General features: G+C 44.5%; 3 protein-coding genes across 8 annotated transcripts; all 3 read right to left on the bottom strand.

Moving 5' to 3' along the window:
* Positions 1 to 1,010: 1,010 nt before the first annotated feature.
* Positions 1,011 to 10,286, bottom strand: LOC146431313 (uncharacterized). Of its 2 annotated transcripts, none has more exons than XM_085073821.1 (8): positions 10,122 to 10,286; positions 6,895 to 7,239; positions 5,410 to 5,763; positions 4,633 to 4,749; positions 3,508 to 3,575; positions 2,833 to 2,914; positions 2,402 to 2,432; positions 1,011 to 1,652 (listed from the first exon to the last, which is right to left on the bottom strand). In XM_085073821.1, exons 1-8 carry the CDS (start codon positions 10,264 to 10,266, stop codon positions 1,580 to 1,582), a joined length of 1,215 nt encoding a protein of 404 aa, XP_084929947.1. In that variant the 5' UTR covers positions 10,267 to 10,286; the 3' UTR covers positions 1,011 to 1,579. The 2 variants fall into 2 exon arrangements, with proteins under 2 accessions (XP_084929947.1, XP_084929948.1); XM_085073822.1 differs by having other exon boundaries at positions 3,520 to 3,575; positions 10,122 to 10,284.
* A 4,085-nt stretch (positions 10,287 to 14,371) lies between these two features.
* Positions 14,372 to 22,055, bottom strand: LOC146431314 (hepatitis A virus cellular receptor 1 homolog). Of its 4 annotated transcripts, XM_085073823.1 has the most exons (8): positions 20,625 to 22,055; positions 18,775 to 19,119; positions 18,167 to 18,217; positions 16,170 to 16,249; positions 15,858 to 15,914; positions 15,315 to 15,429; positions 14,991 to 15,030; positions 14,372 to 14,608 (listed from the first exon to the last, which is right to left on the bottom strand). In XM_085073823.1, exons 1-8 carry the CDS (start codon positions 20,671 to 20,673, stop codon positions 14,515 to 14,517), a joined length of 831 nt encoding a protein of 276 aa, XP_084929949.1. In that variant the 5' UTR covers positions 20,674 to 22,055; the 3' UTR covers positions 14,372 to 14,514. The 4 variants fall into 4 exon arrangements, with proteins under 4 accessions (XP_084929949.1, XP_084929950.1, XP_084929951.1 ...); XM_085073824.1 differs by lacking the exon at positions 18,167 to 18,217; XM_085073825.1 differs by lacking the exon at positions 15,858 to 15,914.
* A 146-nt stretch (positions 22,056 to 22,201) lies between these two features.
* On the bottom strand, positions 22,202 to 24,196 carry MED7 (mediator complex subunit 7). Of its 2 annotated transcripts, none has more exons than XM_085073827.1 (2): positions 24,102 to 24,196; positions 22,202 to 23,238 (listed from the first exon to the last, which is right to left on the bottom strand). In XM_085073827.1, exons 1-2 carry the CDS (start codon positions 24,177 to 24,179, stop codon positions 22,528 to 22,530), a joined length of 789 nt encoding a protein of 262 aa, XP_084929953.1. In that variant the 5' UTR covers positions 24,180 to 24,196; the 3' UTR covers positions 22,202 to 22,527. The 2 variants fall into 2 exon arrangements, with proteins under 2 accessions (XP_084929953.1, XP_084929954.1); XM_085073828.1 differs by having other exon boundaries at positions 24,068 to 24,153.
* Positions 24,197 to 25,934: the final 1,738 nt, after the last annotated feature.

Raw genomic sequence — 25,934 nt, forward strand, 5'->3', positions numbered from 1 at the left:
GCCTGGAAGTGACAGATGCCAGGTCCCTGGGCTCAGCACAGGCTCTGTGTTGGGGAGGTGACAGCCACAGTCACCACTGTGGGACAAACACAAGGCTCAGCTGAGCTGACCCAGTCTGGGACCTGTGGCTAGCACAGGTCTTTCCCATGAGAATTTTTTCCTGTGTTTTATAAACAAAGATAAAGTTTGGATGTTATTAAAAACAGTGTCTCGAGATTTGGACAGTTCAGGCCTGGCCAATCAGGCCTAGGGGGAGGTTTCTCACTGACCAATCTGGGTGACCTCTGAAAAATCTATATAAGTTGGAATTAAATAATAAAAGCTCTCTTTTATGCCATGCCGAGAATCCGAGTCTTTTTCTCTGCTAGAGAAAAACAGCGACAGGGACCCAGAGGCCATGTCCTCTGTCTGGGAACTCCCCTGCCTCCCACCAGAGCAGAGTGCAGGGCTCTGAACCCACGAGAGACCAAGAGGGACCCAAAGAGGAACCTCCCTGCCTGCCCCAACCCACAGCCTGGCAGAGATGCTGCAGGGCTCAAGAGTCTCACCACAGCCCTGAGCACGACCAGCAGGGAAGTCCAGAGCTGCCACACCATATCTGCTTCTGATCCAATGCTGCTCCCACAACGTCTTACCTCAAGCTGTGGCTGCCCAGAGGTGCCATGGAGAGAACAAAAGTGTCATGGATTGGGACATTCTCCCATGCCATTGCCATTGTCACTGCAGCAGAGTGGGTGAGAACCCCAGGGAATTACACCAAAGCTCTGCAGTGTGTCCCACAGATGATCCCCCAATCCCTTTCCTTCACAGATTTAGAAATGAGTGGTGTGGGGGTTCGTGGGGACATGGTAGAGAAATTCCCCTCCAGGTTGGTCCTCTGGGCATTTTCCCACCTCTGGAAATGTTTCAGTATTTCTATGGAGAGCTGAGACAGCACACCAGTTGTTTCAACACCTGGGGAGCAACTAACTCCTGTTCAAATGCCTCAGGATGTGGCACAAAAAATGCAATTGCCAGCGACAAATTACAAAGTTTATTAACATATTCTCCAAGGGTTATTCAAACATGCTGAATCACAGGCAGTAGTGGTACCCCTTAAGTAATCTGTATTTTTGATTTTAACTCACAGTATTCTTGTGGCTTCATTTTTCTGTTGATTACATAAAAGCATTAAAAACTGTATTTTATGATTCCTTTTCTCTCTTTTTGGCAATTTGAAGCCAGGCAGCCTTCCATGTGATCTCTTCTGTTCCTCACAGAACAAGTTGTATTCAAGAAGAGCATTAGTAAAAATGGAGAAAAACAAATTCAATTGTGCAACATGGTGTTAGTAAGAAGGCAGATGCCAAAAGCATCCATGAATAATGCATAAAGCCCCTTCTCAAATAAGCTTCTTTATGCAATGAGTTTTAAGGGAGACATGGGAAAATTTGCACAAAGATTTTAAACTTTCATAGTTGAATCTCTGGCCTTTGTTTTACACCCACTGATATTCTGAGGGTTTATAAGTATCTCTCAATGCAGAATGGAACAGGCCTGTTTCATTTCCCATGGCATCTGCAGATGATGTAGGAGCTCTTCACAGGGAAAAAATGTTGTTTTCTCCTTCAGCACCACTGAAAATTTTTTCATTCTCTTCTGGTGGCTGAACACTGCAGTGAGAAGCACAGATCACTATGGATGGGGTAAAAGGACATTGCTGCTTCAGAGCATCCTTTCTTATTTGTAACATCAGCAAATTCCCATGGAAACCAAAACCTGAAGCTACTGAGTCCAATGACTGCAGTGGAGTAACATCTACTTTTTGCACCAGGGAGGTATTTACCTTGCTTGCATTCCTCTCATGGGTAGGGAAGGATTGTTCAGACCTTGTAAAGGCAGCTGTAGGGTAACCACCATGGGATTCAGAAAAGAGACTTTCCTTGGCACCCAATCCCTATCTCCCAGGTGGAGTAAGCAGTGAGGGATCAGCTACCACTGAAAAATCACTGGGCTTTGGAAAAGGGATAATACTTCACTGGACTACCCTGTGGTTTGTCCACAGAAAAATTTTCAGGATAAGCCAGAAGATATGAACTTATCAGTTACACCTGCACAAGATATCATGTCCTGGTTCTCAATCAAAAATAAAGCAGATGAGGCACTTCCTCAAGCTGAAGTCACTACAGAGCAGTAAGAGTTGCTTAATTTCTCCACTGCCCTGGGTTCCTGTTCATTCCTACACAGAAGAAGCACCCAGGAACCACTATTTAGTTTTTAGAGTGAAGCTTCCTCATAGTACAACTTTGGTAATCAGCACCACAAGCCAATACTGCACCCATTGCAATCAGTGGCCAATACCTTCCTGTCTCTAAGAAAAATTACACTGGAACTTTTAATAGGAAATTACAAAATGGATTACCTTTTTATAATAAACTTCTTTGTGAGTTTACCTGGAAGCAAAATAATATTAATGTTACGTTGGCAAAACGAAATCTATCATTCTAATGTATCCGTCAAACGAGCTCAGAAGCAGTGATAGCAAAGCTGCAAAATTTCTGTGGGCTAAGCAGGAAAGGAAGGATCTCATTCTGATTTCAGTTACACTGGTGTGTTTTGGGAGTAATTCCTGGAAACTGTGGGGCCACTTAAATATAAGGAGAGCCAACAGGATGAGCCAGACGTGCAACAAGTGAGTGAACAGGTTCTTGGCACAGCCTTCCTCCTGCTGCATCCCCACCTACTCATCCTCCCTGGACCCCTCGTGGTGCCACAATGCTGGAGTAAGGACAGCAACTCCCATAAAATGAACAGAGAGAATAATTTCTCAAGGTTGCATTGAAGGATACTTACGTTTCCAAACCAGTGAGATCATCAATATGAAAAGGACAGACCCTGCTATGGCACAGGCAATGAGAATGGCAGAGCTGGGAAACTGGAAAGGAGAAGAGAAAAACTGAAAAGGCTTTAGGAGCACATTTCCTTCAAAGCTATTTTCAAAGCTCCACTGGTGGCTCAGAGCACTGGGCTGCAGTTTGCAATGCTGTTCTGAGCTTGCCTGTACAAAGTGTTGAAAGGACACATCAAGCTGATCATGATAAAAAACATTAATTACCTGTCAAGTATTTAATAATCTTCCTCTGAAATATTGAAACCAGATTCATCCCACTTAACATGAACTTCTTAACAAGGTGTCCAAAGTAGAAGCAGGAGCTCAGTCACCATCATCCTTCTCTTAGAGACAGGGAAGTGTTAACAGCCTCCTAAATGTCCTGGTCACACCCTGAGGATGTTACCTCCCCTCTCCCACAGGGATGCCAGGGGATGAGTTTTTTCTGAAGTGTCCAGGCCAGATGGAATGCTCACAAGCTTTGGCTCTATCCAGAAAAGAGGAGCAGATGGTTCCTGAGCTTCTAAACTGAAGTTCAAGGCACTGTTTGCAAAAGCTGTCCCTTTAGTATGAATGTACTGAAAATCACTAGCAGGTCCTGCTGTCCTGATTTCTACTCAAACACTCTTGAAACTTACAGGAAGCTTTACCTTATCTCCTCTGTCTTCATGTTTCTCAGCATTGCCATTAAAATTTGCCGAAACCTCTGCAAGTGAAAGAGATTGAAATTACTCCTGGCACAGTCACCTGCAGGAGTGAGGGCTGCAGTGGCTGTCACTGTGTCCATCAAGGAGTGATGAACTCTCAAGAACACCTTGCAACCAAAGAGAAGGATCAGTTTCCACCGCAAATGGTAGCTGAGGAAGGCATGGGAAATGTCAGCCTTCATCAAGAAAGAGGAGGCTGAAGCACGTGAAGCAAGATAGCAACTTGTCTGCTGTGAGGGAGTTTTGCATGGGTGGGAGTGGATGTGACTCACATCAACAGGGTACATCTGCTGCTGTCACTGCTTTTGGGGTGGCTCTTTCCAGCTCACTGTCACAACTCAAGTTGCCCCAAGAATCTCACAGTTAAGACCCTTTGTAAAACTTAATTTCACAATGGCAAAATTCAGGCATCATCCAGTTCTATATCAGAAGGATGACCAGTGAGTAATCCTCACAAAATACTCAAGAGTCCACTTTAGTCTCTTCTATGAGCCCTCTCCAGGGGCTTTAAGGAAAACTCTTTCTGCTGTAAGTCTTTAGGTCTAGCCAAAGAACACTTGCAAAAATCCAAATACTGTGGGTTTAAAAATTAAGAGATTCTCAGCATTTATTGAAACTAAGAGGCCAAATACAATATGTCATCCTCGAATTTTAGCATTCCTTCAAGTTCTCAGTTGAGAGAACAATACTTGGGAAGGATTTAAAATGGAAAGCTCAATGAACTCACAGTAATGACAAATCAGATATCTGAGAATTCAGCAATGTTGAAAAGTTCAGTTTTTAACTTCCCTCAGACCTGAGATGCCCGACAGTCGTGAGTGATTCAAAATCTACTTCCTTTGGAGGTATAAAAACTTTTTTTTCTCAGCTGTTGTTACATCCTGATTTCAAACAATTTCTGCGTGGACCTCAGGTATTTCTTACTGCCAAATGCAATGAAGAGCTATCATTCCATGTTTGGAGCACTCTTAAGAATACTCAATAGTTTTGTTTATGCCAACTTTTTAATTTCTCTGAACAAGCAACTTCTGACCTTGCAATGTTCTCCCAACTCACCCATGGCTGATATCTCTTCCATCACGACAAAGGTGCTAGTTTCCTCTGCAGCTGGAAGTGTACCTGGGAATTCAGGGGTCACTGCAGCTGGAAGTGTACCTGGGAATTCAGGAGTCACTGAAACAAAGTAAAAGGTAATGCTTATAAAGATCATTAACTAGGAGGGTCTCCACATGGCATTTAAAATTGCACAGACATCAGTCTGTGGAAAAAAGTCACTAATGTGGATACAGTAGCAGCCTGCAAATGGTTGGGGTGATAACAGGTCACTCTGAGCACTAATAACAGCAGCCTTCATATGAGATGAGAATGTAAATACTCAATTTTAAACATGCTTTGAGTTCTCACTGACTTTATTTCTCAAGCAGAACATACTCTAAACTAACCTTTTCACCAGACCATTTCAATTGTCTTTCCCGAATCAAGAAAAAAATTAGTTCACAGTTAAGCCAATCTCTCTTAGTCCACCCCAGGTGCTGAACTTAGCATTTATTTCTGTTGTACTCCATGAGGTTTCTGTCACATTAGTTCTCCAGACTGTGAAGGCTTCTCTGAAGGAAGCCTGACCTTCTGCTACCTTGGCTGTTCACCCCAATTTAGCATCATCAACATCTCACCAGTGTTACCTTCAACCCCCTGAGACACACCCACCCATAGGCATCTCAGAGAAAACCTCCCAGACACATATAGAATATTTGGAGAGTCTCCACAATGCCAGTCAGGCTAACACAGACCATCTCTGCTGCACAGAAAAAGGAAAGGATTGGTGCTGGTTACCCTCTATACTTCCAGGGAGCGTGGAGCAGAATATGTCATCTTCAGTCGTCACGTCAGCTGCTGGGGAAGTAGTTGGAAAATCTGGGAGAGCACTGATGTCCTCCATAGATACAGGAAAAATATCATTTTCTGTCACAGCAATTGTTGGAGGAGGAAAGGTCTCCTGTGTAATCTCCTGCAGTGCTGGAGACTCAGTGGCAGTGGTTGCTGGTGTGGAGGTGCTGCTTGTCAGCAGCACTGCAGTCTCTTCTGTTGGCTGGAGATCAGAGGTTGTTTGAGGAGCAAAAGTTGTTTCTGTAAAATGTTTGGGGGAAACAGGAGCTTTTCTCGTGGTGGTTGTGGTCACTGGAGGGGCTGAATGGATAAAACACAGCCAAGAGAAAAGCCAGGTCAGAGCATTCACCATCAACCCCGAGGGAAGCAAACACAGAAATGAATAAAAATTTATCAGGCTGCTAAAATACTGAGAATGAAGGTGGGAGAGCCACTGTTCAGAAAGCTATTTAATTAGCTGAAAACACAACCAGTCAGAGAAATTCACAGATTTTTAGGTTTGCTTTTCTTTCGCTGGTGTCAAAACCCCCTCCTAGACCCTCCTGTAGAAATGGAAGGGCCAGAACCATGCATGGTGGAACCCAAAAGCCTGAAACCTTTGTGGTTTTGCTTTTCAATGTCCTCATAAAAATACAATAAATAAAACAGCTCAATTTTTCAGCTACAAGCTTCTTGCTGATCTTTGCAACTGGTTCTGTTTTCATGGACTGCTGCCCTCAACCTCAGGGGCAGACAAGCAATTGCAGTGTTTTTCACCCTCTCTGTTGTATTGCTTAAAACAGACAAACCAACATGCTGTGCACACCAACTGCACTCTGTAATAGCCAGAACAAGATTGGATTTCTGCTTTGTGGAGGGTGGGTATCATCTCTTTTTTTAATTATTATTTTTCTGGGTAAGACTTTGCTTATCCTGCAGCTAGAAAAAGTAATAGGAAGGGGAAGAAGCCCTTCAAGGCTCTGAGACAAAATTTCCAAATATGTGGGTGTTGAGGACCCACCCTTAAGGGGAAGGAAGCACCCTTAAGGGTGGGTAATCACAGTGGGTCTCCCTCTGACATGAATGAAACAAAAGTCTTTTCAGTGTTGGGATGAACCGCAAATGAAAAACTGAATTTCATTCCAAGGGCTCTTTAATTACAAATTCCTTTTTCATTCCATCATCTTTTAAAAAGTCAAGCATAGCTACACAATGAGAAATGAAATATTCATTTGAAGGGTGAAAAAAGGGCAAAATTTAGGCTTATTTTTCATCCAAACCACACATTGAATGGGACTCAAATTGGCATTGCAGATTTCCTTGAAATCGATGTAATTTAGGGCAAACACTTTTGGCCAAAACAAACAAACAAAGCACACATAAACTCCAATTTCCACTCTCCAGGGAGAGGTTTCTCCCTGCTAGCTGTGACCCCAAGGTCCCCAGGCTCACCTCTGGTCACCTCCAGCCGTATGTTCCTCTTGATGTCATTGAACCACCCAGGGATCTCTATCCGGCAGCAATAAATTCCTGCATCCTCTGCCTTCACCGTCCCAATGGTGAGGGACACATCTCCACGGGCAATGTAGCCACGGAGATTGTAATTCGGAGATGTTCTGGATGCCACCTTGCTGCCAGTGGTGTACAGAATTGTGTTAGTGCACTTGGAGTTGGGGCAGGGCCCTCTGCCCCAGCACATGTCGTAGATGTCCCTGCGCCGTGTCACTTGGTAGGAGCAGGGCAGCACCACGGATTGTCCTGTCACTGCTCTGACCACAGGCTCAGACACCACGTGTGCTGTGGGGAGAACAAGGAGAGATGAGTGCTGTCAGTCTCTGATGGTGACTCTGCCAACACAACACAGTGAATAAACAACCTGGGAAGAAACACTCTGCCTGCAGGCAGGGCACAGCTGCTGATCCCACCAGGCTTCTCCTGGAGCCTGGGGCAGCTCGTGGCCCGAGGAACTACAGGCAGCAGCCAGGAGTTCTCAGGCTTTGCTTGCTGCAGGGCTCCTTGCTCTGGTCCTGGCCAGCTCATAAAATATGTCAGACATGTGGTGAGCAGAGCTGGGGTCAGCCCAAGCACAGACTGGACCTCTGCAAATGGAATTTGAGAGCCCTGCTCCTGTCCTGTCTCCTCTCCTAGGAGGCTCTTTGAAAGTTGTACAGAAACCTGTTGTGAAAGACATTTGGTTTTCTCAGTCCACCATCACCTCCTTGGAGAAGGAAATGCTGTCACAGTTGCCTTTTGCTGACAGTCTCAAAAGCAGGGTCCAAAATACCTGTCCATGTGTGAAATTGGGGCCTAATTAAGCTGGCAGAGCAGTATGATCTGTCTATGGGAACCTGTTCTCAGAAAGTGCACTGAGCAAGCCCTGCCAACTAATCCAACTTACCCTCTGGAACTCTGTCTACACAGAAGCTTTACTTGTTAGTGTTATGCTGATTTTTAAAAGAGCATTTACACTTTCCTTGTCCTCTTAGTGACCAGCTTTAGTTGGTGTTTACAGCCAATACCCACCTTGGCATCTGGTCTGAATCTTTGCTACCTATTATTCCCTCTTAACTGTCTATGAAGCTCCCAGATAGCCTTAAAAGAGATTTCTTCTTCATGAAAGGCACTATACAAAAAAACATTCCCAGACAGGAACAAATCTCTCCTGGTTTACATCCATCTGCTCTGTGTCATCTCCTACCTTTCTTTTGTCCCCATGTTCTCATTTCCATATGGTGGAGCAGGAACTGAGGGACCTGGGGACCCACCAGCCCTGTCCTCACCCTGCAGATCCCATGTCTCATGGCCAGCTTGCTTACCCCAAAGAGGACTTGCTGCTGCTGCTATTATCACCAGCTTTGGCCCTGGTTTGCCAAACATTTCTATTTTGCCAGCTGTTTGAATGCCTTTCCTTTTTGGCCCGACTCCCAGATAGCAAACAGATGCTTCCAACTGTGTCCATGTCTCTTTTGTTTTCTCTTTAATGGACTATTCCCTAGGTGAGGCTTTAGTCTGGGGCTGGCTGCCTCACGACTTGTTATTGGGATGACATTTCAGATTTGTTGTTGCTTATCCCATTGGCAGGAGAAGCCAACCCATTCAGGTTTCCACAGCTCCAAAATGCTGAAAGAATAGAGGCAGACAAAACAACAGGCAATATGGCCTGGAGGGCAGGAGATTCTGCAGAGAAATGAAGGCAGAATATGCCAGAAACTGAATTCCTGAACACAGGATAAGGCTTTGTGAGATGGAGGCTTTAGCCCTTGGAACGGGAAGGTTCATTTGCCTTGAAGCAGCAAAACAAGAATTGATTGCTAGAATTCAGGTCGCTGCTTCTTGAGGAGAAATAGACTCATCTCCTGTTCTTGTTTCAGCCCAGTTCTGCACAGCACAAAAGCAGCTTCATTAAGCAAACCTTTAACAAATGAAAATTTGCCTGCTCTTCTCTTTGAAAGAATCAGAGCCCTGAACTTAGTAAATAAATAAGTAGTTTAAAAGAAGAAGAGGGAAGACACAAAGCACCAGAGTGTCTTCAGTGCAGTTTCCCACTAGTACTCCTGCTAGAAAGTTACAGGTTTTGCAGTTTCAAATCCTCTTTTAATTTCTGTGAAGCTAATGCTGCCAACATCTGCCTTCACTGCAAGCTGGTAAGGAAAACTTCAATGCTGCAGCAGCCTGAATTCAACAGCATGAACCTCTGAAAGGATTAAATAACTTGTAATTGCAGCCTCCTCTACAGACACATTTTCCAGAGTAAATAGTGAATAGGAGGGTATGAATATGTCTTTGAAATGAAGAGCTTCCTGAGACTGTAATACTGTGACACCCTAGTCTTAGTGTGAGGGGAAACCTGCCCTTCTCCATGGCATTTACCTTCCAGGCACCCAGATTGAACCCAAGGCTCTGCCTGGGTGGTTCCACTGAAGTCTGGGAGGTTTGTCACTCTAAGTTCTTCATCAGTGAGAGAGAAATGGTTTCCAGGTGTCTAATATACCATCCAAAATAGAAAGGGGTATTCATAATTGGTCAGATCATATAGGTATACTCATATTTGCATACATTCTCTCTCAGGGGCAGGTGGCACTAAGCAGTAACTCCAATAGCTGCTCTTGTAGTTGTCTCCTCTCCCACAAACTGGTCATTGGATGGACAAAAATATTTATCCTCCAGCCAAGACACCTGGTTGAAAAAGAATTTTTACTTCTCTGATCTATTCCTGGAATAATTTTCCTGCTTTGCAGAAGATATTTGGAGTCTTTACCCTATCAATCTTTTTTTTCTTTTTTTTCCTGATTGAAGTTTCTTGACTGATGAGATTGCTAAGGATATGACTGATAAACAGAAAAGAAACATTTAACTAGTTACTGAGCCTCAAGACAATACGTTCTCAGCACTGAGCTGAGTAAAGAACAGGTAACAAAAAAAATTCTCATCCTTCAGGAGCTCTGCAAGGGAAGAGAACAAGGGAACAAACACAGAGGAAACTGCGCACATTTTTTAAAAGTGAAAAAACCACAAACCTCAAGCTGTATTAACTCAGTAAATTAAGAAAATGTTTGCAGTTCTATATACAATTATGATCTTTTTCACTGTTTTGTTTTCACAAAACAAGTGTTGCTGGTTTTCATTTTACAAAATTTTTGCTTTCTGAGCAAACACACAAAAAGCAGGTGAAGACTCACCTGTAAAGATCTGTATCATAATCCAGTGAAACAGCACAAGATGGGACATTCTGTCTGATGGAAACACCAGGGCAGGGAGTGGAAGAAGAGAAAACCAGATCTTATCCTTTCCAGAGACACTGAGCGAGTCCCACTGAAGTCTCATTTCTCCATTTCCAGATTTTACTTACTGCAAGTGTTCCTTTCCTACACTTCCGGATAGGAACTGGCCCAAGAGGGGATCTCCTGCTGTGCTCAGCACTGCTGCAGCCCCAGATGGGGATCTGTGTGCAATTCTGGGCCACACCATTTAAGAAGGACATTCAGGTCCTTGAATGTGCCCAGATGAGGCCAACGGAGCAGAGCTGGAATGAACATCCTGTGAGGAGCAGCTGAGGACTCAGGGTTTGGGGAGAAGGAGGCTGAGGGGAGCTCCCAACTCTCTGCAGCTTCCTGAGGAGAGGATGAGGACAGGGAAGTGCTGATCTCTCCCCCCTGATATCCACTGACAGGACACCTGGGAATGATTCCAAGCTCACCAGAGGAGGTTTAGACTGGACATTGGGAAGTATTTAGAGAGGGGACAGTAAACCCTGGGACAGGCTGTCCTGTTCTCCTTTCCTCTTCCAAGACACTCAGCATGGTACTATCATCAGAAATTTCAATATTCTATTTGCTTTGCCATTCCCTGCAACTTTTAAGGCCCAGTTCTGTTCTGGGGGCTGAGCAGCAAGAACACATTCCATGCCCTTACACCCCTAAACACCTGGCAGAGCCTCCACCTCTCTTTGTCTTCACTCACATTTGTTTAATCCCTCATTTCCCCTGCTTCTGCCTTCTGCTCGAAGACCCCTCTCTTTCCCCAGCTTCATATTTTCTGTTTGCAAAGACAGCCTCGGAGGAAGTAGTTGCAAGTGTTTTGTTGCCAAAACCACATCCTTCCCAAATAAATGCAACATCATCTTCATGAAATATTTTTCACTCCCACTGACTGTTTTATTTCTTTCTGACCAATTGACAAATAAGTTCTCTGGGAGTTCTTCTCTGGAAAAGCTGAGTAATAAAGCAAAAGTAATTCAGGGCAGTAAGGTCAGGAATGAAGAATTGCAGATAGACAAAATTCTGTGCAAATAAATGTAGCACAGTGCAAACTGGAGCGCAATTCCAAGTTCAAATGATAAAATGATGGGCTTTTAACCAGGCATTACACCTTTAGTAATGAGATTTTGGGCTTATCATGATAGTCAAGCCCATGAAAATATCACTCTTCCGATTGCTAGCATTGAAAAAAGCAAATAAAATTTCAGCAGTAAAGGCAATCCGTAAAATACCTAATTTGCTATATTCTCCCAGGTACAGTTCATACAATGACAGCCCCAGCTGCTCTGTGAACAGAACTAATGCAACCTGAGGCATCCAATATCCTGGAGACTTTTTCCCTGCAATGCTCCTAGTGTGTCCCATTACTCACCACCCAGCAGTGGCTGTGAGCTGATGCCAGTGCAGGGAGCAGCTGAATGCCACCTGGGGCACAAATCTGGGTCCTGATTCAGCTACAAATTTCCATGAAGCTTGTCCAGACAGAACTGGGCAGTTTGTCACAGGCAACCAGGAAAGGCACAGGATGAACACAGCATCATTTCAGCTTTGCTTCCATAGCAAGGCTGAGCCAACAGCAGCAGAGTGCACTGAAAAAAGCCATCCAAAATCCAAGTGTGCTGGGAAAACCACAAACACACGGGTTGCTTTCTGCTTCTGTACTGCTATCTAGTGGCTTCTTGCAGGGAGAAAAGGGAATACAGAGTTGTCTCAAAAAAAAAAAACAGCTTTCAGCTCATCAACCTCATCAGCTCAATGTTCTGCCAGACAATCTCCTGATGGGTGAATGGGTTCCAAGTGCCACCTGCTCATCTCTGGGGCTCATTTTGAAATCCAAGATCCTCTGGCACAAGTGGAGGTAATGAAAAAGCCCATGGAGCTCCTGCCTTCATGGGTGTGTTCTACGCTGCCTGTCCAGGGCAAAATTCTTGCTCCTCTCAATCTTTGCAGAGTCTGTTTACCAAGTAATTACAGAGCAGAAAGATTTTGGTAATCAGATATTCCAGAACTTTGTTTTACATGGAAAAAACTTGCTGATGTAAGAATTAGTCTGAATTAGTCTGTAATATAACTAATTATTTTAAAAATCCTTATGGACAAGCATCTTTTATTATTAGGAGCCTGAAGGATGGCCCACAAACTCCATGAGAGCATGAGCAGTTGAAAGCAGAATATTTTGGAAACCCACACATCTAACTCTGACCCCAAGAGGGACAGATTACATAAAATTGCAGAAAGCAGAAATTGGTGAAGGTGCTTTCTGACACTAGGTCAGACTTCCTCCAGCTCCAGTCATGGGCAGGAGCCTGCAGCAACATGCTCAGCCAGGCAGAAGGAAAGCACTGTCTGCAGCAGGGGCAGAGATTTGGGGTTAGTAGTTGTTATTTATAGTCAAATGCAAAAATACAGTCTAACACCAGCAGGTCCTTTCTGGTTTCAGTACCTTCTTACACAAAGCTACGCATGATGTGAAGATAGGCAGCGCTGGTTTTGTCCACCTCTGGGTTTTCCTGGCCCTGGGATCTGCAGTCACCCAATATCTGTGCTCCCACTCTTCAGTCAGCCATAAATCCAACTCCTCATTTTCAACCTTTTCAGCCTTTTACAACAGACAGCCCCAGGAGAGCACACAGCACATGTGGAAATACACAGCACGAGTGGAAATCCACAGCACACCAGAGCCACCTATCCCAATGTATTTGCCATTTCTTCCTTCCTCAGCAGGATAAGCCTTTCCCTCCTTTGTGAGTCTGTCAAGAACATTCACCTGCAGGGTCTCACCTGAGCCAGACCCTCTGTGATCCCCTGGGAAAGCACTGCCCTCCCCAGCCAGCCCAAGCCCTCCCATCTCCTCCACTGGCCCCAGCTTCCCTTAAAACACAACCAGACCGTGGCCTCAAGTGTCTCAGCTGTTAACATAAATACCTACTGCTTTTATTATTGTCCTTTTAGGCCTCATTGCATTGCTGAAATAATTTTGAAGCCTAAAATTAACTCACTGGTGTAAAGTCTGTGGTGCATCTGTGAGTTTTCCCTGTGGCAGTAGTTGGGTAATTCCACATTGCTGCTTGGGATGAGCTTCAAGGCAAAATGATTTGACCAATATTTGGTAAGAGTTGGTGCCTCTCTGCCTGTGGTACTTTTCTTCTTTTTCAGGAGTCCCCAACTTCTGTTTAAAATATGCTCTTAAAAGCAATTGGGAACAATTATTCCTCCACTTAAAGATGATTTGGGTGTCTTGTTTCTCTTCCTCAGCAATTCATATTCACAGGCCTGCCTCCATTTATTTATTTAAAGTAAACCAAAGTTTAGTTTTGCAGAGAATAAAAGCTGAACACATTCCTGAGGAGCAAGGGAGGAAAGGCATTTTGCCACAGATCCTCCACATTTATGAGGTAAAATCCACCAAATTTATCCAACATTCTTAGGAATTAGAGTTGTTTGTTATCTAGAGATGTCTGAAGGCAGAGTCAAGTTCCAGGCAATATTTTGTGCAATTTCCATGACTTCTCTGCAAGTTAAGAAAATAATTTCATTAACTTTGCAAAGTGTGGGGAGGGGCTTTGTTCAGTTTTTTTAGAGACTGGGAAGTGAGAATTTTCACCTCAAGGGCTTCTCAGGGTAAAGATGTTTTCAAGAAGAAAGCCACAGAAAAATAGTGATGTACTTTGCCAAAAAAACTCACACTTAGTCATAATTCTGTGCACACAAGTTGTGGCTATTCTGTCCACTGAAGTACTGATGCTGTAGGCTCCCAGGACTTCAGGGGGTGAATAGCCATAGCTCCTCCAGATTTAATTCCAGCTGAACAGGAATTAGTGTATTGCATTACTGAGCTCTTACCATGAGAGGCTATACCTGATTTCAGTGAAAATACAAATAAGTGTGTATTAAATTACTAATACTACCCAGATTGGCCATGTGACATCTTTGTCACATAGCTATGACATTGCTTCTGCCCTCTGATGGCACAGACTCTGTGGTAGGTGGCAGATAGAATCCACAGTGAAGGCAATTGTGCCCTCCCAGAACTTCCTCTTTTTTCCCAAAAAGGAAGCGAGAATTTGAAGCAGATAATAAATATAACTTTCTTTAGGAAATGGAAAGTTCCAGTTATGCCAGTTTTGGTTTCTGTTTCTGGAACAGGTTGATAAAGATTTTAATTAAAAGTGTAGCTTTTATTTGTTTTATTAGAAGGATGTGAATAATGCTTCAGTAGTGCAGTCACAATTAGCTGCTGAGCAGAGGGAGCAGCCAACATTTTGCAAACTATTTAATGTCCCAGCAGTGACCAAGGCAGCCATGCATTCAGTCCTTAGTGTATGATGTAAACATTTTCCTCTGCATGGATCTCATCTTCCAGGACACTATGGCTCCCCATGCCTTGTGGCCTCCAAAATGCAACAAAGCTGCACAAAAGAGTAAAAACCATGGTGTTAAACCAAAAACAGACAATAAAACCACAGAAGAGCAGATCCACCAGCTCAGTTGAAAATGTAAAATATGCATAAACACATGATCATGACTAATGATGAATCATCTTTCCATTTATGAGACAATTCACACCTGAGGTTAGCAAGCTCCCTAATGCTATGAACTGACAGTTACATTTATTTTTGCTTACTACAGAATGAAAAGTAGCAGAAGTTATTAATTTCTTTTTATAATGTTTTCTATTAAGTTGAGATTAAAAAAGAAAGCCAAAGTTTGAGATGGAATGGTGAGCACACTTATATTTTCTCTGTGTAACCTCATTTGTCCTATTAGCAAAAGCACGAACAGAAAACTTACCCTGTAAAGTCACCCATCTTCTTCGTATTGTAAAAATATTCTAAGGACCATCCAGAATGAAAATAAAGAAAAAGAAGAAAGAATTAAAACAAATAATTTTGTTTAAACCATCAGAAGCAAGCAAAGTATTGGGCTCAAAAATAAATCCAGGTGTAAGAAACTAAGTAAGGGAAATGTTCAAATGTTTTCAGGGTAGGAAATTCCCATTGTGAGCAGCCACAGCACCTCAGCTCCCTGCCCTGAGGTGGGAGATGTGGATCAGCCACAGCTGTGCCTGGACAAAGCTGAGCAATCCTTGAATAGGTACCTATGAGAAGCACTCACGTTTAGTGAGGAACAGAGCCAGAATGAGGATGAGCAGAAGTGCTGCACAGGCGCCAATCCCAATGTAGAGCCCATGTTCTTGCTGCTGCTGGCTGGGAAGTGACACAGACGTGTTCTGTCAAACACCAGACAAGGAGCATTAGTGGAACTGACAGCAAGAAGCCAATGCAGTACCCAAAGGTCTTTTGTGTGTTTTGCAACTCTGCAGGAAAATTACACCCAAGACCAAAAGCCTAATTTGAGATACAGGAGCAGTTTCCAGCAGAATCACTCAGCAGTTGTGTGAACCATGCTGTTAAACACAGTTTTTGAGACCTTCAGAAGACCTGAAGTTATGACAAATCTCATTTATTCAGGTTTAATAATATCTGGTGATTTTTTAAATGATTAAGCTATCTCATGATGTCATACCCTCCCACCTGTGCTGCAGGGCTCAGCAGGACACCCAGAGCTGCCTGTTTGACCCCCACTGCATGGGGACTACAGGGCACCCCTGTGCTCTCAGGTGGCCCAAGTTCCCCTGTTCCCCATGCCCTGCCATACCTGCAGGTTTGCAGTCACATCCAAGCACTCTGAGATGCCTGAGCAGGGAGCAGAGGCCTGAAAGGGAATACAGATGTTGCTAAAGCTCTTCCTGCACTAGAAGGAAGTACTTTATGCATGCTAAGCATGGGGTTTTTTTCCCCCCTCGCTAATAATGAGCACATAAGCACTCTTTATAACCACTAAACAGACTACAAAACCATAATCTGTTGCAATCAGACAAAAGCAGTGGAAGTGACCTGTAGGGATGACCCAGTAACCTCTCAAGTCAATCCACTCTGTCTAGGTGGGCTAGAGAAGGTTGATGCTTACAGTCTGAGGAGCTTCTGAAGCAGAAACTGATGGCCAGGTCCTTGTGACAGTAGAGGAGGATTCACTGGTGCTGCCAGGAGCTGAGCAAAGGCAAGACAAACACATCACTTGCACAGAGAACTGCTCTGCCTCGACAGAGAAGAATTTGTACAGCTGTCTTGGCACCCTGAACTTCTGTGTCTATCAGTAGTCAGAGCTCTGCATATTGTAAGAGGTTGGTGCCTTCAGAGGGCAGAACAAAACTCTGAATATTGAAGTTTCTGCTGCTGTTTTCAGGTCTTTGAACTCCTTTCAGGAAACACTTGGCTCTTGCTGTTAACACTGGGAAGGAGTTACATTTTGTTCTGGAGCCAAGCAGCAGTGGCCATAGAATCATCAAATAGATTGGGTTAAAAGGGATCTAAAAGCCCATCTCATTCCATCCCCATGCCATGGGCAGGGACATCTTCCACTAGAGCAGGTTTCTCAATGCTCCATCCAACCTGGCCTTGAAGCAAAAAATGATACCTAAAGCAAACTTATTAAAAGGTTATCAGGTGAACACTGATGAAGATTAACTCAGGCCCTTGAAACAGCACTGATGCAGAGTCACAGAAAGCAAGTGACACTTTTAAAGTCCCATGCAGCTAAACAATAAACAGACTGAACAAAATGTGATATATTTTCATAAGGACCTGCAACACACTTTGAGGTAATTTCCCAGAGCACAACTGTTAGTAATATTTAAAATTAAGAGCTACAAATTTCTATCTATCATCAATCTCAGTTTCTCCACGTGTTGTCAGATGATACAAAAATCCCTCTGTGCCAACCCCAGCTGGTTGCTTTTATGTTTTGAATTGTTACCCTTATCCCAGAAACTTTATTTTAAACAGGACAGGATCATCAGCTTCCACTGGAGCGTTTCTACATCAGAGGCACACGACCAGCTGCCTTTTCCAATCTCCCTCAGTGTGAACATTCATACACTAACTTGTATTCTGAAAACATCAAACACTCTTCCACCGTCAGCTAAGAGGTCACAGGGATAAGAAACCCCCTGAGTTCTAAGATTGGAAGCCATGTTATTTGCAACTAGAATAGAAACCATCTGAGAAAGTTTTCACTTCTTCTTCCAAAAAGGAAATGCAACTGTTGTAACACTAACTTGGAGTTGCTTAGCTGGAAACACCCAAGATAGAGGGAGAAATACAAATGGCATCCCTGATTTATTTTTTTTTTCAGAATCCAGGGAATAAGCCATTGCCACACCACAAGGTTTCTCTTGTGTAGAGGAAATTAAAGTTGTGTTTTCCAGACTGGAAAAATGCTCCTGAGTGGGTATGTGATAGAAATTTATCAACTTGTGAGGGGAATGTAGAAAACAAGTGAGGAACAGCTGAGCACTTAAATATGTGAAGGATCTCCCATTATTAAAGGTGCACAGAGGCCGTGGGCAGCCTCTGAGATACACCTCACACCACAGTGGAAGAATACTTTGGCACTGTAGCACAAAATTACTGCCATTTTTCTACCATCCTGCCTCATCATCTGCTGTTGATTCCTACTGGAGGCAGGAGCCTTAATCAGATGCTCTTTTGACCTAGTCCAATAAAACAATCCTAATTACATACTGGGTACATCCAACTCCTAAAATGTTTTGGTTTGCTGTTCATGGGATGCATTTCCAGAAGATGAGGTGAGATTTTATACCACAAAAAAACCCCAACAAACCAAAACAACAGTCAAATCAAAGCAAACCTTGCAGCACCACTAAATCATCTACTGTAGCACCATGCCTGGAAGCAGCTTCTTCTCATGTATACATTTTCCTTCTGTTGGACTCTCTATATAACATCAAGCAGAATTTAAATCCAAATTCTGATCTCTGGTAATGTTTAATAAATTTTAGCCAAGACATTTCTATCCTTTATTACAATTTTGTTTCCTTCCTAAGGTTCCCCATTTGTCATTTGGCTAGTATAAGCTATTGAGATTAACACTTGGATAAAAGTTACCTGAGGTCTGTTCAGAGGTGTGAGTGTGAGGCCTTGCAGTAGTGATCCTTGCTGATGTTAAAAAAATAAAACAAAATCAACACATAATTAACCTTATTGGGCATTTATGTAGTGAAAAAGTGTTTCTATAATAAAAATTTGCTAGCAAAGCACATTAGTCAGCTGCTTCTTCCATATATTATCACAAGCAAGAGAAAAACTAAAAATCAAAGGATGAATTGATTAGAAGTTCCTCTATACCAATTTCATGTTCGGGGGTTTTAATCTAGAATCAAGCAGGGAAAATCAAACATGACTTTCTATGAAAAGGGTGCAGCAATGCAGCTTTGGATGAATACTCTATGCTGCCCTTTCTTTTAAATACTTCAGTGTTTCTAAGAATTCTCCATGAAAGCATCATGTCCTTTTTCTAATTGCAGTGACTGCAGTGGGATAACAATTGCCAAAGGCAGCTTAATTGAAGCAGCATTAACAGCAGATGTGCAAGGTCCCCAAGATCAGCCTTATGGATGATTACAGAACTAATTTCCACCACGAGCTTTGAAATCCAGACCCAGGAGCAGATCCAGCACAATGGTACTCACACAGGAGCACTGCTCTGCACTCACCTTTCTTTATCACAACCTTGTGGTTACTCAGTTGATCATTGAACCACCCTGGGATCTCCACTCGGCAGCAGTAGGTCCCAGAGTCTGCTTCCCTGGCGTTCACAATGGTCAGGCTCACATCCCCCTCGTGCAGGTCCCCTTTCAACTGGTACCTGCTGCTGTGCTGCTCTGTCACCCTCCAGCCATTTGTCCAGATAATGGGCTGGGAACATTTGGAGTTGGGGCAGCTCTCCCGGCCCCAGCACATGGATGTGATGTCCTTTCCGCTCCGGACACTGTAGTAGCAGGGGACAGTGACATCCTGACCAACCTCTCCTATCACAACTAAATCCGATGCTGTGGCGCCTGTGGACAAAAAAGACAAACGGGTGCTCAGCACAGGGCAAGTGGAAACTTCTTGTGCACCTTGCATGTCCTGAAACCTTCCATCTCTAAACACCACTAGGCACTGCTGATCAGATTTTCCTCACGCAGGTATGTCCAGGCAGGACTGATGATGCAGTGAGGGAAAATGATCAGGTCACAGACATATTCAGAACATGTCTCTCATCAGAGAAAGAAGAAATATATTTCTGCAGCCCCTGCAGCTAGGCAAAGAGGTGAAGAGACTCTGTGGCTTCTCTTGAACCAGGTGCAGTCTGTTGGCTCTTCACTTTTTCCTTTGGGTACATTTAATCCAAACCACACATGGGGGAACAGTAAGACATTGACTTTCGTCGAAACCACTCTGGGAAACTCTTCCCCTCCATTCAGTGAACTAAACAGGAGGTTTCATCAGAATGATCACTGCTGAATGAATTTCCTTTCTTTGTGCCTAAAGGCAGGTTTTGCCCATTCTGATCAGAAATTATTCAGGGCTTTTCTGGGAAATATTATATATACTCCTTATTTTTTTTCACTACCGTATTCCCTCTCCTAATTCTTACGCAGTTTCTAAATTGTTTGCTTCCCCATAAATTTGTCACATTTCCGGGAGGCTGTGCCACACTCCTCAGGTCAAGACAGTGAGCCCTAACACCCAGCAGCCCATTCATCACACTGAAAAAGCTGTTTTGCCCAGTCCAGCTCAGACATTTTCCTAAGCTATTGTAATTAAAAATAAACCTGCATGCAGAGATTTCGTCACAGTAACACACTAGAAACAAGTCTCTGAAAACAATGGATTTTATTTAATATGAAAAGGAAGCTCAAAACAGAACTCATCATAAAAGGCTTTATAAAGAACTACAAGAAATATCTATACTATCCCTTTTCTTTCTACTGAATTTATCTTACCACCAAGTTTTTTATGTCTGTCTGTCTGTATTAATACCACTTTGCCTGTTGTTTTCATTGCTGCTGCTCTTAACAATCTAGGAGGGCTGCTTCCTCAGAAAAAAACCCAAGAAAGTGAAAAATTACCAATTTGTCCCAATAAAATTTCCTATTGGTTAAAAAATACCAGAAGCCATAGCAGATCTTCTCCCTGTCTACTTAAGCATTCATCTTCACAAAGCCTACCAAAGTGAAATGTCCTTGTTTTACACCTTCTCTGTAACAATTTAAAGTTCTCTGCTCAAATCATCATTATCAAAAAAAGACCACTACTAAGACAAGCAGCCAGCCCAAGAAGAAGAACCTTTAAAACCATCATACCCTCAAACATGCTTCTGTTTTCCAAAGGAGAAAAGGCCATTAGAACTATATTGAGCCACTGTGATGAAGTTCTATTTTAACACAGAGAACTGCAGCTTCTGTGGTGTGGCCACTCTTCCTGTTGCAAGACAAAATTTCTCTTTGCAGCCCTCAGAATCACTGGTGCATGTTTCCCCCACCCACCTCCATCTAGCTGTTTATGCTCCCTTGGTTACCTGTAAACAGCACCAGAAGAGTCCAGCTCATGCAGACGTAAGACAACATTGCAGCTGAGGATGACAAACAACGCTCCAGTCACCCTTCTCATTCAAGAAAAATTATCTTTGTAAACTTCCGGGTTTCCTTCTTAGCACATCATCTCCAGACACACTGTGGGTGCCTCTCAGTGCAATCTGGATTGTTTTGCCCGTGGCTGGGCTGTTGGGTTGTGTCCTGCAGCACAGCCAAGTGCTGCTGAGCAGGGTATGAGCGCACTGAGCTCCTGCTGGCGGAGCTTTGACTGAAGATGCAGCACCACACAAATGTGCTTCTCGTTTTTTTCCAGATCTGTTTGATGACAGTAAGTGAAACTTGACAGCATCACTGAGCTGACACAACTATCAGCAATCCACAGCCCCAGACTGCTTCCCACACCTCCTTTTGCCACAGCAGACAGCATTTGGATAAAAGATTACATAATCAGTAGCAGACTGTGGTGACTGGAAGGGGCTTGGTCAAATAAGAGATTCCTAGGATGAACTACTTACTCAAGCTTTTAATCAACTTAAAACTAGTTTCTGGTTCTAAGACTTAGAAGCAACTCAGCATCTTCTGGCAACTTTTCTTTGGCAGCAATAATTTGGTAGTACTGGAAAACTGTCCACCTGTTACACACTTGAACCTAATGGAGTGCTAGTCTTATCTCCTCAAAATTTCATATGCATCTGGGCTTTTGCAATATAAAGTAAAACATCCAGAACACAGAGACTTGAAAAAGTAGTGTGAAAACTGTGTCATCCCAGACTCAAGGCTCACTCTGACAAAATGCTGAAATACAGCTTTTGAGAAATGCTGTTCCCTGGCTACTTTCCCTGTGCCTGGATCACCAAACTCTTCTCAGGGATATCTTGTCTTTTTATATTGTTTGGGCTAGAACTGCATCTGGGATCAAGGGCCAAGAAATGTTGTTTGCTGCAGCAACTAATCTACCTCACAGTGTTTTATATAGAAAAAATTAAGTTCTCAGAAATTAGTTATGAGTAAGTGGAAGATGCTACAATTGGGACCTTGCCTTGCATGGCTACCTTATAAGAGAGCCAAGGTACCAAACTGACAGGTTTTTAAAGTGAAAATTAGGAAAACCAAAGGATTAATCATATAGCTGAGAGACTAGCAACACGCTGGGGGAAAGAAGTGCTAATAAGAGGGATGGTGATTTTTGCAAGCAGGAGCTAGAAGCAGATCTCTTTAAAAAAATGCTTTCTCTCTGCTCATGCAGTTTTTAAGGAAACAGAAAACTGCAGAGAGCTGCTAGGGGAACACTTCTGATAAACTACCAGCAGGATCCTGAAACTGCTCTGCAGGAATGGGAAAGGCAAGGCAGAGTGGCTCTGGCAGGGTCCGAGGAAAGCCATTCTGGTCACATAATAAAACACTGAGAGCTACAGGACAATAGTTAATCCACTTGCTTTAGATTTCACCCCAAACACAGACCATAAGGAATGCCTTGATGTAATTTGAGTTTCTGTGTGCCTGTTGTCCAAGTTCCTGTGTGTTGTTTGTGCAAGAAACGAGTACCATTTCTGCAGGAATCTTTTCCTGACTCAGAGTATATATAGAATGGCATACCCACAACAAGCAGAAGTGACAAAGGTAAGTACAACAGAAAAATTCAACTTTTAATCTGTGCCTATAACCTCACGTGACACGTTTAACAAAAATTATACTTTTTCATTTCTACCAAAAAAACACAGGTCACAAAATATTAAACATTTTCATCTGCCCAGTCACTCACAACAGGTGACAGGTGCATGACAAACGCTTTGTCTGCTTGTACAACAGCAAAACAAAATACAGCATGTAGCCTCAAAAGCCCTTCTGTCTCTCACTGTGGTGCCTTAACAAAACCAGGCGTTTTCTTCATGTCATTTCATCAATAATGCTGCACATTGCTGCATCTTTGTCCAAAACCTGATCCCTCTTGCCACCAGAACGCTCCCTCTGCTTTTCGCTCTGTCCAATGCAGTTGCTGCCATCATCAGTATCCATGGGTTCCACTTTCACTCTCAGTCCCCCCTCTGCATGAGGCAGATCATCAGGCAGGGAAGCCAGGCAGTTCTGGATCATCTCCACAACTCGCTCCAGGTGCTTCTGGAATCTCTCAGCAGTCTCCAGGCGCTGCCGTTTCTGCACCTCCATCATGACCCTCAGCGTCTCCCTGGCCTGGTGAGGTCGATACTCATTGATAAGGTGATGGACATGGACAAAAAGCAGTTTCAAGTCTTCCAGTTTCTCCTCTCGCTTTATACTCCCCGGACTCCTTATCAAGATATCCAAGAGGTCCAAAAAGTTGACCAGGATAGACATGTTAAGTTTCCTTAACTCCTTCTTGTGATCAAACTGCATAGGATGCAGCCGTTCAATGCCCTGGCTCTCCAGGGGCCGAATGATCAGATCATCACACTGGAACTGATTCCCAAACATCATGTAGCTGTCCTTCACAGGCGGAGGGGGCTTTGGGGCCAGGCCTTTACGGATATTTTCATCAGTATATTCTTTTATATATTGCATTGGAGGCGGAGGAAGGGCACTCACTTGCTGAGGTTCACCCATTTTTGCCAGATGAAATACCTAGGGAATGACCCAAAAAACAAATATTAATTTGTGTCACCAGGTTATAATATAAACATAAATAAAGACAATACATGAGAGGTGCCTGTGAGAAAATAAGCCAGAAGAGACAACTACCTGTGCAGAATACAGGAAACTCCTGGCAAATCCATGTTACCTTTACACTAAGGTTTACTTACAGCAGGATTAACTGCACTAGAAGCAAAAATACTAAAGACCAGTCCATAAACTGGGCAGCCATAGGGAAAGGGAACACACCTTCCCTAGCTAGCACCTAGTGGACAAACCCCACAGAATCTCAGAATATCCCGAGCTGGAAGGAACCCACATGGATCAACTCCAGGCCCAGCACAGGACACCCCAACAATCCCATCCTGTGCCTGAGTGTTTCCCAAAGGCTTCTTGAACTCTTTCAGGCTTGGGACTGTGACCAAAGAAAGCCTGGGGAGCCTGTTCAGTGCCCGATCAACCTCTTGGGAAAGAACCTTTTCCTAATATCCACCTAACCCTCCCCTGGCACAGCTCCAGCCGTTCCCTCAGCTCACAGAGAGAAAGATCGGCGCTCCCCCTCGGGGGGAAGCTGCAGCCCGCGGTGAGGTCTCCCCTGAGTCTGCTCTTCTCCAGGCTGAGCAGACCAAGTGCCCTCAGCCGCTCCTCGCGCGGCCTCCCCGCTCCACCCCACGAGAGGAACCGGGCCGGGCCGACACCCGCCGCCGCTCTGCCCTGCGCCGGACCGCACTCTGAGGAGACCCAGACCCCTCGGCGAGGCTCTCCAGGCCAGTGCTGAAGAGCCAAGAGCCGGAACCACGTCCCAGCAGAGAACACTGACCTGTCGGAGGCCTCAACAGCACTCCCAGCCTCACCTGCCCGCTCCGCCCGCCGCGCTCCCTCAGCGCCGCCGCCGCCGCTTCCTCCCAGCGGCCCCTTCCTCCCGCTCCCATTGGCTCGCGGCCTCGCGGCGCCGCGCTATGATTGGCTGTCGCGCACAGCAGTCAGGAGCTCCTCCACTCAGCTTCCTCGGGGGCGGGACGGGGGTGGGACCGTGTGGGGGACCTTGAGGGGCACCGGGTGGCGCTGCCGTCATGGCGGGGCCGGAGGGTTGGGGGGCTCTCGGCATTGCGGAGCCGGAGGGTTTGCGCGTCTGCCCCGTCCCGTGGCTGCAGAAACCCCTTGGGGTACTGTGGCCCCTCAGAGTGCGGGGCTCCCTGGCCAGAAGCCGCTCCTGGAGGCGGCAGGACCTGTCGGAGCGGGGGGAGCCCGCCTGGCGTCCCTCAGGGGTGCTGGGTCAGTGCTGCCCGCTGCTGCGAGAGACACAATCACAGAAATCATAGAAATCACGGAATCACTTAAGTTGGAAAAGACCTCTGTGGTCCCCCTGGGAAGTGTTTGCAGCGTTCCTGCAGCCGAATACATTAAATCGGACCATATTGTTACAAACAGTTGGGCTCCGTTGCTTTCCTTTTCGTTTTCTTCTAGGAGGAGTTGAAGTTAACTGAAGTTTTTCAGTGGATCAGGTGGAGCTGGGCTCGCTGTCACCGCTTCTGCGGGAATTTCTCCCTGGAATGGGCAAAAGGGAGGGATTTTTCGGCACCTGGCCGTTTCTGTGCCGTTCTCTCTCCCTCAGCAGATGGCAGCAATGGCCTTGGTGTGACAGGGAACCATCGCAGTGTCATTTGCAGATTATCGCTTCCAGATCGACCATTGCCCCACAAAAAGTTCCAGTTGGAACTTTTAATTTTCCCGGTTAATTACTTTGGATCCTGTTATTTATTTCTAAAATGATGCAAGTAAGATCCAGAATCGTTAGATTTATATGATGAGAGCCTGGAATGATGCACAGAGTAGCTGAATATTTATATATTCCAAACTAAACTACACTTTACGATTTACAATGAGCACAACCCTGGCTGCAAAGTAGGCTGGTCTGTTTTCTGAAATCGCTGAATTCAGACAAGGGTCCAGTTCCATGCTACAACTAATGTGTTTCTGCTTTGGAACAGGAGGTCTCATTCCCTCACCCCTACTCCTTCTTCCTGATCCCTCTCTCCTTTCTTCCCCCACTGCTTCTCCAGCCCCTGCACTGGCTGTGCAGCAACTTCTTGTCACTGCTTGTACCATCCCCAAGGCATTGCATTGCAAAGCAAACTGATGTAGCCCCAAGCTCCACAGAAAATATTACTGCGGTTTTTCTGGGTTAAATTTTCAGCTTTTCTAGTGAGTAGAGTCCACACACTGCTAAGTACCCTCTGAGCATCAGAGCATCAGGGTGAGCTTTTGAGAGAGGAGAGTGCATAAGCAGAAGGAAAGGAGGAGGTTGGGGAGATAGGGAGGGGAATGGTTCTCCTTGTTTCTGTGACAGAAAGCTCTTATCTTGTCTCAGATCATCTTGTTACATCATACTCTGAAAGACAGGCAAGGAATAAAAATCATCTCCTCCAGAGATGCACGAGATAACCTGTGTAGTAGGAGGTACCAACACACCTTTGGTTATATTGGACTTTCCAGACTTTGATTTCACATTCTTTTTACAGGAGCTGAGCTTGATTCTCTAGTGCCTTGCACTCAGTGAACTGTGCAGCAAGGATGTGAAATGCTGTGACTTCAAACAGGAGCAGGCAGTGAGAGCCAAGTGCTTGTTTTTTACGTGATCTCTGTGATCTTCCTGACTCATTTTCTGTGTGATGGTGGCAAAGACA

Source organism: Lichenostomus cassidix, chromosome 13 (genome assembly GCF_008360975.1).
Source record: "Lichenostomus cassidix isolate B80296 chromosome 13, HeHo_3.0, whole genome shotgun sequence".
Lineage (NCBI taxonomy): Eukaryota > Metazoa > Chordata > Aves > Passeriformes > Meliphagidae > Lichenostomus > Lichenostomus cassidix.